The 17,324-nt window shown below is 39.9% G+C and overlaps 1 protein-coding gene across 5 annotated transcripts in view; it reads right to left on the bottom strand.

Annotated features, from left to right (window-relative positions):
- The window catches only part of LOC143324561 (CUB and sushi domain-containing protein 3-like), a 223,280-nt gene that overhangs the window by 195,107 nt on the left and 10,849 nt on the right, over positions 1-17,324 (bottom strand). For all 5 annotated transcript variants that reach the window (XM_076737169.1, XM_076737171.1, XM_076737170.1 and 2 more), the window contains exon 2: positions 13,035-13,257. In XM_076737169.1, coding sequence (XP_076593284.1) covers positions 13,035-13,257 — 223 coding nt within the window. The remainder of the gene's footprint in view (positions 1-13,034; positions 13,258-17,324) is intronic.

Raw genomic sequence — 17,324 nt, 5'->3', positions numbered from 1 at the left:
TCCTTATTCACAAGCTGCGGCAAGAGAGCTCGACTATAGCAACAGCAACAAATCAAAAACTAGGCTTTAATCAACACTGCATTCAACTTGTACTTGTCATAGTAATTGTGTAATGACAGCACAAAAAGATGACCTTAACGAGGTCATTGTTTGTGCAGGGCAACACTGGAATAAAAGGCTTTATTATCCTAACTCGCCTCTCTTTCGCCTACCATCCACAGCATATAATTTCAGCACAATAATGAGTGCTTCAACCAGCCATTCTCAGGCATGAGGGATTGTACGCAATGTAAGTGCTGCACCAAGTGAGAGGGAATGGGGGGGGGGACTTCACAGAGCAAAGAGAATACATAGATCAATGGGGAGACACACTAATCAGGTCTATCACGAGGATGTCGATTCTTTTTCATGTTAAAAATTCATTGTCGCTTTTGTCGTGCTCCCTTCTGAATTTCTGCCTTAATTAATTAATGGCATTAATAAATTAAAGGCCTCTTTAATCTCTATCAAGGTTTCTATTTATAATTACCCGAGAAGAGGACAAGAAAAGCCAAAAAACGGTTGCCCGTCTTCATGTTCATCTTCCTATTTATTCCAGCTCAAGTAACACCTGAGTGGTCAACACATACATACATTCAGAGAGGGGAAGGAAAACGAGGAAAAACAGAAAAATGAGACAACAGCAGGGGCTGCCATATGGAAATAAGCATCGTTCAGAACAAGATGCTGGAAGACAGGATGGGAAAGTTTGTGGTGCATCTTTCTTTGTAAAGTTAAACAGAAGTACAGAAAACACGACGTAAAGACACTTGTGTCTTTCATTTCTCTCTGTGAGAACTACTTGTGTAAGAGCGGACGCTCTACTGGCATACATTTTGGGCCCTACAGGCAAAGCAAAGACTATGTCATGGAATTATCATTTTCTGGCGCCACACAACATAGTCGCACATTGTGAGGAAATCCACCACTTGGAAAAAAACAAAAGTGTGACTAAAACACAAAGAACAACGTTGCTATTTAGAGGTTTGGGTCGGATGAGGGGGAAAAAAAAAAAACATCAAAATTTGAGGCATTTTGCTTTTGTCTCATAGCCAGAATTAGTCGCGCTTTTCCTCCTTCTCTCTGAAAGGCAGGATTAGTTCAATGTGAATTTAAAAAGTCTTAGCGAAATATCATCTCTGGTTTGGTGTTTTGCAAACGGTTAACCCTACAGTGTATTTGACAACAGCAGTGGCTCTTAAAAGCTAATGGCTTGACAAGACACTTCCACTCAGGGTCTACAATGTTCAGCTGTTGTTGACACAGTCATCAAAATGTTAATTAAATCATATGTTTTTGCATTGAAGGTGTTTCTAATATTATGCCACACTCATGCAGCAGTTTTGTAGTGTTCTGTACAAAGTGGCTCATGGTAAGTGTAGGCGTGTGTGTGTGTAAAAAAAAAAAAAAAGTTCTAGTGCGGTTGCACATGTAGAGGTTGGGATGGGGAAGTTAAAGTCCAGACTTTCTGGGGGCAGAGGAGAGAGTTCAGCATCCTGACAGCCTGATGTATAAAGCTGTTACACAGTCTGGTGGAGAGCAGGCTGGGAGGCTCCACTATCTTCTCCCAGATGGCAGGAGACTGAAGAGGCTGTGTGAGGGATGGGTGGGGTCACTCGCAATGCTGGTGGCTTTGTGGCTAAGGTGGGTGTTTTAAATGTCCAGGAGGGAGGGGAGCGAGGGACCGGTTTTCTTCCGAGCTGCATTTCCTGTGTGCTGCAGGGTCTTGGGGTTGAAGGCAGTGCAGCTCCCAAACCACACACAAGATGGGTGCTGGGCTCTGGGTCTCTCTAGCTTGCAGAGGAAGTATCAAAGGAGGAAGGATCAAAACAGCAATATGGCCAAGTGCAATATCCACATCGCATGGGCTGCAATTTTTTGATAAAAAATTTCAAAAACATGCCATTATAGATGAATCATTGTGGTGCTACAGAGACGGCCTGGCCTACATGTAATCTCAGGATGACTGGGAACATGCTTGTCAGGTACAGACCCCGGCAAATATCACATCATGAAAAATTTTCAGTAAAAATTAAATGCAAAAATTACCATTCCACTTAAAATGGTGAATCACATCAAAATCAAAATATCTGTCAAAATGACTGCAATATGACTTTTTTATGTTTCTTTTTCTTCTAAGACCTTGCATCCAGTTACAGAGCGAGGTGTTCAGGCCCAGCAGGTCCTGTTTCCTTATCAGCTGCTGAGGGATGATGGTATTGAAGGCTGAACTAAACAACATTCTCACATGAGAGCCTTTTGTATCTAGGTGGGTGAAGACTAAGTGGAGGGCAGAAGAGATATGGCAATCAGTGGACCGGCTGGCATGATATGCAAACTGAAAGGGGTCCAGGGTGGGAGGAAGGATGGATGTTATGTGGTGCATGACTAAAATGTAATGTAATCCTGTACAACGCCTTTAACTATGACTTCAATAACAAACATACGACTAAAACTAAACTCTGGTTGAGGCAGAAACTTGCTGGAGTGTCACAGTCCATAGGAGATATTTTGTTTATTGCATATTGTTAATTTGGATTCATACTGTTCCAATAGGGGCTGCCTTGGTGTATGAATTTCATTGCACAGCTTCCTGGTTTCTATGTAGATGATTAAACCTGAACTTGAACATTTACATATTTATTTTTCTACAGCCTGACTAAAATATTAGCACACAATCATCTGCATACGACAATAATAAAATCTCATCAAAACACTGGCTCCACACAGACATCTCCCTGACACCAGCTTTGTTGTGTTTTCTCTGCCTGCATAACATTGTAGCCTCTATCTGTGGCAGACACTGGAACCGACATCTCTGTAAACAAACACTCCAGTCTACTGGAAGTGGAAAGTTGCATTGGAAAAAAAAAAAAATGCATACTTCATGCATTTACAATTCAATTTTAGCCAAAGTCTTCAACATCCTGCATACTTCTGACCGAAATATATTCAGCACAAACAGCACTGCACACCTCACTACTGCAGGGTTTTTCCTCTGTCATCGCTGACCAGTGATATCATGGGGACAAAGCAGTGCCAAGATGCTGCAAAACCAAGTGAAATAGGAAATAATGAGTGGTGTGCTGTTCATGTAAACACCTTCTGTATTTGCTGCGTTTGGCTCTTATTGTGAAATACCCACAGGACTGGTTCAGTCATTAGTAGTAACTGCGTAGATTAGATGGATGTAAAGTAGATCAAAACTTGGTCTACATTTGAAGACTGAAGTACAGCCTGCCCTCAAAATCTCAATCCACTGGAAGAAATGTCCCTGTTAAATTACTGAGCACTTATTGTCATCTCCACAGTTTGCAGAATATTACTGTAAAACGTATTATAGAAGTGCAGAACATAGAATGAAAACCCTGACAATTACTTGCAGAGAAATGATTGAACCAGTGAATGCCTTACAAAATGAGTCTTTTATTAAAATCAATGCAGTATCCAACATACTCAGTGACTGACAAATTTAAAATAATTGTATTTTTGTAGAACACATAAAACACGATCCATAAAACCACCATTCCTCCTGCTGAACAGGTTCTCAGTCTACACGTCCTCATCCATGTACCCTGATTCACTTTTTTTTCTTGAAGTATGACAAGAGATGCTGATATCACATTACATGTATTACATTCAGCAGCCAATGCACTTCAAATGACAAAATCATTGTAAAATACAATCCATGAGAATCATGTCATACAGGTTGTCAACAACTTGGATATTAAACATTACGCGCCTTCCCTTCAGTATCCCTCTTTCATGAGTCATGATCATGCGGTATTTTTTTTACACAGTACAGTCACATGGAGATCAACAGCTGCTTCTTGGACACCATCGTCCCCTCGCTGGTCTTTGTTCCTCTCTTGGGGTTGAAGCACCTGAATGTGTACTAAGAGAGAAAGCATAATATTAGGTGTGGTTAAAGATTGTGCGTAATGCATTCACCAAATAAAACATCCAGGATGTTTTCTCATGATGATGACCTCTGTGTCTCATGACTATGAAACAATGATCTCATTTTTCTGAACTATTTTATCATTATGAGAAACAAAACATGATTACAAGTTTCTCCACTCCAAATGGGGAGAACATGACACATCATCCAAAACTTGAAATAGCTCAACAACAAATGTTAAAATAGAGCCATGTCCTTCATGTAGATTTTACAACAAATCAATGGAGGATCACATCTTACTGCAGACATTTGATTAGATTACAAATTAACATGAGTTAAACGTGAATGACCGAGCTAGCTAACTCAACCTAGTTTGATGATTCTGCAGAAATTCCACCCTTTGGCTAGGAAAATCAAATAAATTGAGACCTCACTGGTAACATGGTTTAACAGAAAAATGTCAAATGTTGTCCACTCAGCACCTAAAGGGGAGATGCTAGCTAACGTTAGCTGAAAACACCTGCATGCATGCTAGCATCATGCGGTTAACACACAAAAAAGTTTCATACAATGTAAATTTATCATAAAATGAGACAACAGGGCAACACTGACTTTGATAAAACCAGTTACCTTGTTCAGTAAAGCACAGGAGCAGGATGGAGGGCGCTGTGTTGTGTTTGTCGTCCAGGAGGACAGCAGCACTTTGTGTCCGTCCACTTCGCTGCTGTCCGGTCAGAGCAGCGTGAAAATCGTCTTCTTGCTGAGACTGAATACCAGTACTTAATAATACCATTACAGGTCTAACACTCTCAGTGTGCGCACACACACAGACTTTACCACGGATCACGTACAGTTGCAATGCAGTAGAGTGGGTTTTTCAGCGTCAGTGAAGCATCTCTTAACAACCTCCTGTTTCTTTGGTCAAAAGTCTCTGAAGCACAGTCACAGCAGGAATCCCATCTGATGCCAAAGCATCAGAGGAACTCACTTTTTGGGTTAACTCCGCAAATGGAGCCAGAAGAGAGTCTCTCCAGAAGTGTCCACTGATGAGCAGCGACATCGTCGGGGAGCTCATATTTGGACCCAAGTATTCCCAGAGCCCACTTCTGCTCAATGAGAGACTGTTTGGTAATACAGTTTCTGTGATGTGGTGACGGCTAGGAATCTCATACCTCGGCTCCAGTACACTGAGAAGATGATGAAACCCTGTATTATCTACAACTGACTACAGTTGGTCATCAAGAGTAATGTACTGGGTAAGAGCTTCTATTATTTTTACCGCCTGTGGGTTGTCTCTGGTCATTTGTTTTGTCATTTTGTTCGGAAACTGAGACAAAACTCGTAATACAAACTCCAGTCTCAAGTTGTGGTTATGTCTTCTGTGTCGGGGGCCACAAATGTGCTGATTAGTGGAATGAGACAAAAACAGACTGGAAGACCAGTCCTCTTTCCCACAGTGTTCAGGCAGCCTCTCGCTGCAGCTTCAGACCAAAGCCATAATTAATGCTATAGGAGTGTTCATCTCTAGGGATACGTTTACAGACGACAGGATTTAAACATATCAAAGTGCTTGACCTCTGCTACTATGTGCTTTATCATGTTAGTCAGTCCATTGTGCTGCCCTGTATAAACGAGCACAAACTGCAATTGTCCAGCAATTATCAACAGGTCAAAGCCTTAAGATAGAACACGACTGACATCTATTATTTTTTCAATAGTATTTGATTGATTATGGTAAGAAATATGGACAAGTAGCCACGGCCAAATGTTTAATTTTACTCTAAATAAATGACACAAATGTTATTTTCGACATCTTTTTGTTCTCCTTGCTGTCCCAAAAATACACAGAACTATGACCCTAAAACCGAGGCACATACTAAACCGCAAATTTTGTGTACCATTACACCCCTAGTATCAGGACATTTCTGACAGCAAATTGGATCACCTGATACTTGCTGTCATATACTTACAGGCAATCTTTGATCTTTGTTTCTCATTACAATTGCACATCAGCATATCATTAGGCCAAAGCAAAAACTGCCAATACTGCATCTGTATAGCACAGATATGGAGCTCGGCAATAATATTAGCATCTCCATAATAATTTTTAGGATCTTCGACTGGTCTCACAATAATAAATAATAGCAATAAACTTTATTTGTTTAGCACCCTTCACACAGGAATTGCAGCTCAAAGTGCTTCACAAGAAAGAAATCACGTGCACCGAGTGAGTGCTTTGCATAAAAAGGACAGAATGGACATAAAAACAGATAAAAATAAGATGGAGAATAAAACCCTCTTGATAATAATAAAAAGGATGAAAATAAAAATAAAGACAATGCATAAAACCGCAGAATAAAATATTAAAATATAGTAAAAACAGATTACACAGAATGCGTAAAATCAAGTAAAATATAACATTTTAAAAGAAGATATGATCAGTTTGACAGTGAGGTTTTTGTCGTAAAGGTTTACAGTGAGGTAACACATACTGTAAATGAGGTTCACTGCAATGAACACCAGCTTGAGTCTCTAAATGTGATTTTCCTTCCTTTTGCCCGACTATGAAATGTCAGAGAAATATTCCTATTAATACAGTTATATGGATTTTAAATATCACCCAGCTCTACTGTGTTACATTCCAACATTTAAACTAAATAATTCAAAATTATTTCCAACACTCCAACTGGATCTCTTATAATATTCTTCCATCTACCAAAAACGGCTAAATTAATTCTAGATTCAATAAGGTAATTTGGGGTGAACTCCTTTGATGTTTAATAAAGACATGAATAGAGTCTTGGTATGCAGCCTTCAGTCTTCAGCTCCATGTTGGTGACTAGCTGTAAGGGCTTAGCGCACTTTGGGCAAGCATCAAAACCGAAACACAACCTATCACGGTAAGCAACGCCCTTTTCCGGTGTCACTGCTGTGGATTATAAGAGAGACCGCTCAGTGGTAATAACAAAGTTTGAAAATGACATAATACTATGAAACAACAACAACAACTCTATCAATACACCATTATAATTGCACATGGAGCCAGGCAAAAGCAGCTTATCACAATGAAATGAAACTAATTATTTTTTCTCAATTGGCATAATTAGACCAAGGACAGGATACACAAACATCACTGGGGAGCTGAAGCTGACACTAGGCAGAAAGATTTGCTTAAAAAATCCAAGTTAAGAAAATTATTAAGTAAATTATCAAGATTCAATTACAAAGGGACTGAAAAGAACAAGATTGAGAAACATAAAGTTATATCTCAAGACATGGTTGAACTAAACTTAAAAGAAGTATGATTTCATTTTGGATATCCTCAAAGACAGAGACTACACTTGATCAATACATTGCTATAAAAATATATTTAGAAGGGCAAAAAATGCAAATATCAGGCTTTCTACCCTACAGCGACCAAAAAATGAGGGAGGACTGGCCTTTCCAAATTTTGTGTCATCAGTCTTTCCAGTTACACCCATGGTTCAACCATTCTCCTTCAGCTGCCTGTAAAGGAACTGAGGATACGCTGGTATATCCATAGAATGGAGAATGGACAGAAAGATGTTTCATTTTCCAATATAACCGATAATCAGTGCATGTTACGCTTTGGTCCCATTATTGTAAACATGATCAGAAACTTCAGGATGGTTGAAATGTCTAGGTGGTAACTGCAAATGGCACCAGAACACCCCCTTGTGGCAGTATTGAAATATTTGGCCAGGGAATAAGCCATCTAAATCAGTAGCATCGTCCTGAAAAAAGATAAATAACAGAGAACTATAACTAACCACGGACATAAAGATTTTTGTCACTTTAATAGAGAATTCAATTGTATGTTCACAATAAAACATTGACTATTAAATCAATTTTACATTTTCTCCAAAACTGCACCAGATAACAGAAACTTCTCTCACTCAAACGACTCTCAAACTAAAGAGCTCCAGGGTTTACTGGACAGAGCTCTTTTGTACAAATAAATCCTACAGAAAATGCACTGCAGTACATCCCACTTTATCTAACATGTTTTGTTTTCCTAAAAAGAAAACAGGTGCAACAGAGCCACATAACAACACACCGTGTCATTAACTCGAGTGACGCCCCAGTCTGTGCTCTGGTGATGGAAGCCCCGCCCATGGTGAAACCCACAGACAGGCAGCAGAGGAGAGAAAACTCTCAGAAAGCACAAAAAGTAAATGACAACAAAACACAGTAAAGACTGAGTTCAAGTGAAACAAGTACACATACATTTGGTAGATAACATCAATAAAATATTTTGTTTCTTTCTTTCGGGGGGCTGAATGAGAATGAGATATATCTGACAATGATCAGACAGTCAATCATGCTGAAAACCAGTTGATTCCAATCACTGGCTAATCGATCCTTACATGGCTACTTAATAATGGGGATATATTCAACTCAGAGTTTCAATAGCTGTGCCTCCTTCTTGGTTGAGCAAAGATAGCCTTCTTTTTGTACCTTCAATTACAGACAGCACTTTGTGCCTGTGGAGTGCCATGGGATACAGAACTGCAACTGCATCCGGTTGCAAGCTGGGTAACCACACCACCCACCAGAGGACAGGTGTCAGTTGAATATTCACAGCTTCAACACCAAACACAAAAGGACTACGTGGACTTAAGACTTGGCTGTAGAGGATGAGGACATATACCGCAAAACTGTTTGGAAGAACACATTTCATGTGTCCCCAATCATCGGCTGATTCACTTCAAGCTATGCCAAAGGGCCTACCATACACCACTTGTGACATTCCATATGAAACAGACAGATAGCACTAACTGTGAATAGTGGTCCCTCAATATGTCTGCAAGATTTAAACACATGACTTTTGACTGCCAGAGGACTATGACATTTGGAGGAAAGCAGCATTAACTCGAGTATAACTGGCAAGCCTGTATCCGTAGAACCATGTCCTCTTTTACTCGATGACTCACACGTGGAATCAAGTGCGAAATAATAAAGATATGGCTCACTGGCCTAATTGCAGGCAAATAACTTCTAGTACAACACTGGCTGCCACTACATAAACTATACACTTGAAAATGGTTGGAATATTGTCAAGATGTGGTCTTATTAGAGCCGTGCATGGCTCAGGTAAACAAAGCCAAATGTGGATGGGGGCTGCCTCTGTGATAACAGATCTACAAAAGACACAGACAATATATTTGTATTTACAGTGTGAACCCCTTCCTAAATCCAAGCAGACCACAGGTAAACTGATACTGCACCCCCTTCTGAGAGCACACGTGTTTATATATAAAAACTCACACACCAGTGCAGCTACAGTTATTTTTTTTATCTACACCAAATCCTTGGGAGCACATTTTTTTGTTCCCTCTAGAACAGCATCTTTAACTGAACACTGAATGGTCATTTCAACCCCGAGTAATCAGCTGAGGCAGATCAACTAGAATAAATACACTAACAACACACAGACTGTATGACTGACCTGTTTAATATGGGGCAACTAATACAAGTCATCAATACAAAAAAAATCCTGCAATCAGTACATTCATGAAGCTCCATTAATGGTTGCGATGGTTTGAATTTATTGCACTATTCCATTTGTTGTTTATGTCAGCAAGAACAACAACACCTGTTGCATTTGTTTTTTTGTTTGCACACTTAAGCTGTTGCAAAATTGCACAACGTAAAAAAAACTCAAATCAATCAAGTGTAATTCTAATCATAACAAAGGCGTCTCCACCCCGACGATCTCAACAAACCTGGAACCTTTTCAAAGTAATATTACCATTGAAACAGTCAACACACAGGCGCACCTTCTTGCATGAGTTACGGCTTAGGTTTACGGGTGCTCAGGATGTCACGCCAGCTAGCAAGAGCGCTAAATACAAGGCCACTGAAATAAGTGTATTGTTGCTATCATTAATGTCAAACTACACTTGTCCTTTTATACTACTAGGCTATACTACGCAGCATTAACATTAAATGTGTTAAAGTGTGGAGTTTCTCAGCAATTTAATGACATAAACATAGCACAATACCCTAAATTTGTAGACGTAGGATTAATGCTAGTATTTCCGCCATGTTGATATATTCACGTCCTCAGTGTTTATCAATAACGCAGACATGGCGCTCAGCTACGTATATTTAAGCTAGCATAAGTTAGCCGTTACCTAGCATCTGGCTAGCAAAGTTTACCAACAGTACGTTATGTGTTACTTTACGATACTGTGAACAAATTAGCTGATTGTTGAAGCGACTGACACCAGGACAAAGTGAAAAAATAAAACAAACCACTTACAAAAGTGATACAGGTCACAATCAGTCTACTGCCCTCCTTCACAGGTGATAGACTCGCTGTTTAACGTGGTTTGTGTTTGAAACAGCACCTGTGCTGCATTCATGAGTAATGGGAATTTTGCTATACAATGTTTAACATATTCCCGGAAAATCAAGGGTAAAATTCCTTCCTTATGGAGGATTTGTCTCTCTTATGACCGCTCTTTTCGACGCTGGTAAACTATAATTATCATTATATATTATATATATTTTATATATTTTCATGATTGATAAACACCCTTACTGTTACCCAGATTAAAGATGAGCTGTTTTATAAAAAGAATATATTAAGGTCTAACAGTGTCACTTAGTTTTAAAGTTGTTACTGGCACTTCAGTAAAAAAAAAAAAAAAAAAAAAAAAAAAAAAAACCAATCCGGCTCTGTGATAACACTAGTTATACTTAATAATCAGTATTATTTATCTTAGCATATGAAGCATTGTCAGCAGCATGTGTGATCCCATATCATGTCTGCTGTAACTAGATGATGTGCCATTATACTGACATTAAACTCAAATTGCTGGCATTAAAGTAATGCCCTCTGTTTATAACACAGGGTTTGATCCAATGTGTTGTGGTAACACTGAATATTTGGCTCAATTTCAAGTCCTTGGGCAACAATGATTGGACAACAGAGAAATACGCTAAGACTGTCAGCACATGCTTCTGGGGAGGACACTATGGATGTGAAGTCATAGCAATATCAGGATTTGCTCCATAATTGCTCATAGACATAAGGCTTTAAATTTTGTGTCTTTTTTAACCATAGCCTATTTGCAGCACGAGTTAGCTATATATGTGAGATGTGATGTGTAGTCAACCAGCATGGTGACAAAGCTCTCATAAGCCTGACCTTGACAACTGTATTATGCAACATAATCTTTTAAGCATCTAAAGTGATTCATCTGCTGAAGTATCAACAATGATTCAGCTCTTGAATTATTCCCCTTCACCGGCATTCTTTGCTATACATCCACCATTGTATTCGCATGATGACCTCAGCCCTCTTCCACTGAGGTTGAGCCACATAAATGGAGCCAGAGAAATCATTTTGGCACTGTCTTCTTGAGTGTTTCACACGGAGAAACTGGACCCCACTCTCACCTCTGATGGAGCAAGCTTGTGAATAAAAGTGAATAATCAAACATGAAGATTTTCCTTTTTTAAACTCGCACACACACACACACGCACACACACACACACACACGCACACACACACACACAAATGGAGAAGCTTTTGACAGGTTTTAAAAGCTGATGTGTGTATCCTCACTCCTCTATCAGCTCAGAAGAGAGATAATCTTCTCATAATATGCAGCACACTTATCTAAAAAGAGTGGGTTTATTTTGAGCAATTTGGTATGACAAAGAAAATGTGAAACCTTTGAGGCTTTTTACTTTGAAATCCAAACACAAAAAGAAGTGGGTTTCATGTAGGAAATAGAACATCCTAAGAACACTGTGGTACAGATTCTTTCTGACTCAAACATATTATGCGTCCTATTATTTGTATTAAACAATAATCTTTTACATTTGGCAAGTCAGTGATGATTGTCGTATAACCGTCACAATTAAACCAATTTGCAAGGTTTGACTGAGCTCATGTAAGTCATAGTGTGTTGAATAAAAGACATCTTAATTATTTATTAGTCAAAATCCTTGAGCAGTGTGTGTCCTATAAAAATCTTACTCAGTGGTTCACCTGGTAGAGCAAGTATCATGCATTAAGGCTGAGTCCCTGCTGCAGCAGGTTTGATGGCAGCCTGGACTCTCTGCTGCATGTCATTCACTCTCCCTGCCCTGTCTTTCCTCTCCCCTCAGCAGAAAAATCAAATAGTGGTGTACTCTGAATGCAAATGTCGGTATTTAAACCTTAGCCTTCTGAGCAATGTCTTAAGTCCATCCCAAATGACAGCTTACATCTGGGTTCAGTGCAATGAGCCTCCAGGTCAAAAATCACGGACTGCCATCAATAATGAGTTTTCTCTATTAAATTCAATTATTGAACTTGTATAAAATTGACCTGAATTTACTGTCAAAATAAAACACAAGCAGAGCCAAATAATTCTGTTAGAGACAGATACTGACGAGAGGGAGAATCAAAATGAACCCTAAAAAAAATCTGCTGATGCCAGTCAAACCCCGGGCTTTCATGAGAATGCAAGAAGCACACTGAGTAAAGAGTTGTTTGCCCGCTCAGTGACGAAAGCAAACAAGGACAAATCTTTGTGTTTGATTTTCATGTTTTTCTCTACCTCTGACTCCTCCAGTGAAGCATTTGAATAAAGCATGGTGGTTACTGAGCTGACCCATGCATCACTGAAGCCAACCCAGCATGCTCATTCAGAAATAAATGGTGGGGAGTCTGTGTAGAGCTGTCGGGTTGATGGGTTTCTTTGCTGTGAAATCCACACACTATTTAAAGTGTGTTTCATGAAATAAATAGCTTTCTCTGTCTTTTTTTGTATTGTATTTTATGTTTGAACACAATCCCATACTGTCTTATCTTCTACACTTTTATGAAGGTATTTCTATTCTGCACACAACAATATCAGAAAAGAGCGGACACTCAACAATCCAAACACACACTACTGCTGACATGCCTGACACCTCCTTGACATAAATAAGCTGTCTATGTCATGTGTACATTAAAGATGAAGTTTTCCACTGGAGGTTGACTGACGGCTTTCCTCCCTCTCACTGTCCGTCCCTGCCTGCCAGCCTTCAAACGCAGCCTTCAAGGTGCATGGCTTCGGGGCTTCTTCCTTACCTTGTCCTGAAGTTGGCCGGGTGTGGATGCCCGTCATACAAAGATAAAAAGTCATATTCCTCCTCCACAGCGAAAGATTGAAAAACTATATGAATCCTGTTCCCCTCCTCGGCAACAATCACCCAGGTACAGTTCGCTCCATTTGGATATCCATATGGAAACCCGGGGCTTTCTATCGTCCCATTCCTCCCTTTTAAAGTGCCTCCGCAAGTATGGATAAAACCTGGAAAGAAACAAAACACCCAGTCATTATCAACCACACATGAAAGAAAAGACGTAAATTGTAGAGATCTTTTGGTAAAATGTGTTTAATTTTGCCTGTTGCACACATTCAAGCAGCAATAAATAAACTGAATGGCTTTAGAATTTCTAAACAGGCCTGAACAGATGCTGTACTGAGCAACGCTTTAATTGCCACAACTGTATGCACCCTGTGACGTTCAGGTGCAATACTTCTTGAACTGAGAACAAATTGTTTGGAAAATCCACATTGTTTTCAGCTTGCTGAAGCTGCGAGGGAAATCTAGCAGCCAGCTGGATAAGAGCCAAGTTTTGTGTTTCCATTTATGTTTTCAGATCCCCTTCAAATTAAAAAAATAATAGGCTACAACACCTACTGCTGTAATAATGGAAGAGAAATACATAATTGAGGACTACAGTGATGTTTTTCAATGTTACATCGAGCAAAAGGCTTGTGATGTATCATTACTGCCCACTTCTTTCCAGAGGGTTAGAAAGCCCCAGAGACAAGCAACAAGCAAGGTCTTCAAATTTGGTGCCACAAGCCCTGAACGCTGTGTTTCACAGCCCACACAAGATATATCCTTGCACCTTGTTGCATTGGCTTGCTGAAAATCAATACCCTTGACATATTAGGTTAAGCATTATAGTATCATTGTCAAACTAGAGTAATGTGATTGCTTGGCTAGCCTTCGTGGTGTTCATTTAAATAAGCAAATGTGCCACAGGTAAGTAATGCAAACACATATGCAAACATTATCTGTGTCACTCATACACACACATACATTATCACTTACAGTACAGTACTCTTCCACACTTTCACATACAGTATACTCCCACGCTTAGACAAACAATGTATGAACATGCTCCCATCGTCACAGAACAGAAAAAGAGTGTCATTTCATTTGAGGCTATCTTGCATGTTGTCTAATGAAATTCAAACTTAATTAAGATGCATGGTTTACCCCCCACAATTTACTCCTAGTGTAATTAGCTTTTCACACTCAGTAGGTAAAGATGTTTTACATAGTATTGGCCATACACACAGACTGCAGTATGGGAAAAAGCAAAACACTTGGCAGCTAAGCAGCTCAAATGGCCTCCAACCAGACAAACAGTAGTCATTTTCTCAATATAATGCACACCTTATAAACGGATGTGAGCACAACAGTGAAATGTTAAACTCTCAGACAAACTGACAATTAATTTCTTTCTTGTCAAGCTGTTTCATTATTTTTGGACAAAACCTGACAGCTGTTCATATTTCACAAAAAAAAACCAACATGATAATCATCTGGAACGTCTCTTGACAATCTTTACATCTTGCGACACCTTGAGGATATTACACTCACAGGGGTCCTGACCCAGAGTCCCTGACAGTCCACTTTATCTCCACCTATTGTCCAGATAACTGACCTGCCCCCGAGACCAATTCACTCCTCCTGCATCCAGTGATCAAGTGGCCTGACCTATTCATAGATACAGTTATAGATACAGTATATATCATGCCCTTACAGCTTTACGGTGCTGGATCTGGTGATGAGCTGCTGCTCTAAATGGAGTGGGGAAAAATTCCTGCCAAGATTTGCCGCATGTCTAAGTTGCAATTATTTCCACCACCATTGAGCAAACAGGGTAATTTGCAGGGCTGATGCGCCACCTACAGGGTCAACATGATCCAACCTGTGACACGGGGCATTATTGCTGCTCTCAAGCACTCTTGGAAATATGGTAATTACCAAGACAGCCATCTTCACTGATCCAACAAATGCGTGAGTATGGCTGTAAAAGTAAGGATTTTTGATGACAAGAGAGTAATTGCAGTGTGACAGTGTGTTTGACCAACAACTGTGATATTTGTTATTGCTCGTCTTTGCTCGTCATAGCGTTTTGTTGCATGTTTCTATTTTCACTGATAATTCACTTACAGTTGTCACGCATTGTTGAATTTAATAAACTCAAATCCAGCCTTCCTGTTAAGATGCCTGATCCACATTGCTTTCATTTTTAAAACGCCGCCACCAAAAGAGCTACCACCGTATACTCGAAGCAGCTACATTTAGCTTGTGTTTCAAACAAGAAATAATTAATGGTTTGACTGGGTGCATGAAGCACTTGAAGACAAGACAGGATGATCCACACCACCCTGAATATTCAAAATGGCCTTGAAATAGAATTGCGATTACAGAAGCAGAGCCCAACTACAGTTGCTGGTGCAGTTACAGTTTAGATTTCAGTCACTTCAGTAAAAGCAGGTGGATCAGATAAGGGCAGAGGTGTGCTCCAAACGTCTCTGGAGGGAGCTTTCCAAAGTCTGAAAATAAGACAGAAGTAGGCATTTAGCAGGCAGGGAGGGTCTTATACCAGGTGCTATTCAGTTGCATTATGGGTCCAGGGTTTTGGAGCTTGACTCATAGTAGTGACCACACGACACCTCTTTGCACCCTGTTGCTTTGATTTTGACCATTCCTTTTAAAAACCTGTCTCTTGTGAGTCCCCTAATTTTTAGGAAATAGCAATGCTAAAGTGCTGGAATATGGCCTTAAACATTAAAGAGAAGTAGAAGTAATTGCAATGCGACAGCGTGTTTGACCAACAACTGTGATATTTGTTATTGCTCGTCTTTGCTCGTCACAGTATTTTGTTGCGTGTTTCTATTCTCACTGATCATTCACTTACAGTTGTCACGCATTGTTGAATTTAATATACCCTTAAACATTAAAGAGAAGTAGAAGTAAAAATAAAATGCATGAAACCAGAGACATGCAGTTTTAATCACTGCTACATAACCATGAGTGCAGGTAAAGTGAATTAGACTTGAGCTGTGGTGAGGTTACCACACAATTTTGTAATTGCAGCTAACCACTGTAGGATAACATAAACCTGAAGCAATCCTGGTGGAGGATATCAACAGAGCACAGTTGGGCTCAAGGGCAAGAAAACTCACATCATTTTAAAATTCAAATACTCTTGCTTTAATTTGAGGGTCTTCTATCACCCCAAGTGTATAACTACAGCAAGGACAGGAGCTCTATTAGTTCTGGAAATATTTCATGTTTTGTCAAGCACTGGATGACTATTGTTGCAAACTCTTCAGAGTAATACTGTTCGTGTGAGCTGCTGAGCGTTGGTGGTATGGCTGATTGTTCTGATGTCCTGAAGATGACAGAACACATGCTCATTGCCAAAATACCTGTTTCCCTCTTTCTGCATGTCTCCCTTTTTCTCCTTCTCAGATTTGATGCATTCCTTTCATCCTTCATTATCCCTGCAACTCTCCTGCCTCTTCCTTTCTCAGCCTCTCTTCATCGTGCTCACCTTTTTCATTCCCTGCCTCTTTAGCCAATTGCTCCTTTCCTTTCTTTATCCCTCTCTCCCTTCCTGCTCGGCAGCTCTGCCTCTCATTTTCCCAGCTACCCTTCACCTCCCCACGCTATCTATTGCCCTCCTTGTTTTTCCATTTTTTTCTATGAGCTACCCATTATGAATTAGAATCCCCCTTTTCAATGCTCTGAATCATAGGAGCTTGTAATATGTTAAGCACTGTCATCTCCATAAATGCTGTATCTATAAAAAGAACACTGCAAACATGCATTGTGGTATTTCAAAGGAATACGCAACAACAACATGTACTTCCTTGTACAGGAGAGAGGACATCAAATCCATTTAACACTTACACCGACAGTATGTCTTCTTTGAATTCCACTGTCACTGCTTAGTAGCCTGTTCTGACCTCCATCATCACTTCAATTGTAAAACGCACTCCCAGGGGTTTTCTCCGACCCCATGTTAGTGCCACGCTGCAACGCCGACCATAAATTGCGATGAGAAACCAAATTAACAACATGCTGTGATTGCACAGTGGGGAAAATGCGGTTCAGAAATATGAATTAGTATCATAACGCACAAGTCTGGCACAAACAGGGGCTTCAGCAGGCAGCCAGGCTGGATGACAGACAGCAGAAGAATGGTCCCAGCTGTTCCGCAAATAGTTACATTTACCCCTGGTCTTTTGGATATAGACACAAATACCACCTTTTCACCGCAGCA

Source organism: Chaetodon auriga, chromosome 8 (genome assembly GCF_051107435.1).
Source record: "Chaetodon auriga isolate fChaAug3 chromosome 8, fChaAug3.hap1, whole genome shotgun sequence".
Lineage (NCBI taxonomy): Eukaryota > Metazoa > Chordata > Actinopteri > Chaetodontiformes > Chaetodontidae > Chaetodon > Chaetodon auriga.
The sequence above is the reverse complement of the archived record's forward strand: the minus strand, read 5'-3'. Positions and strand labels throughout refer to the sequence as shown.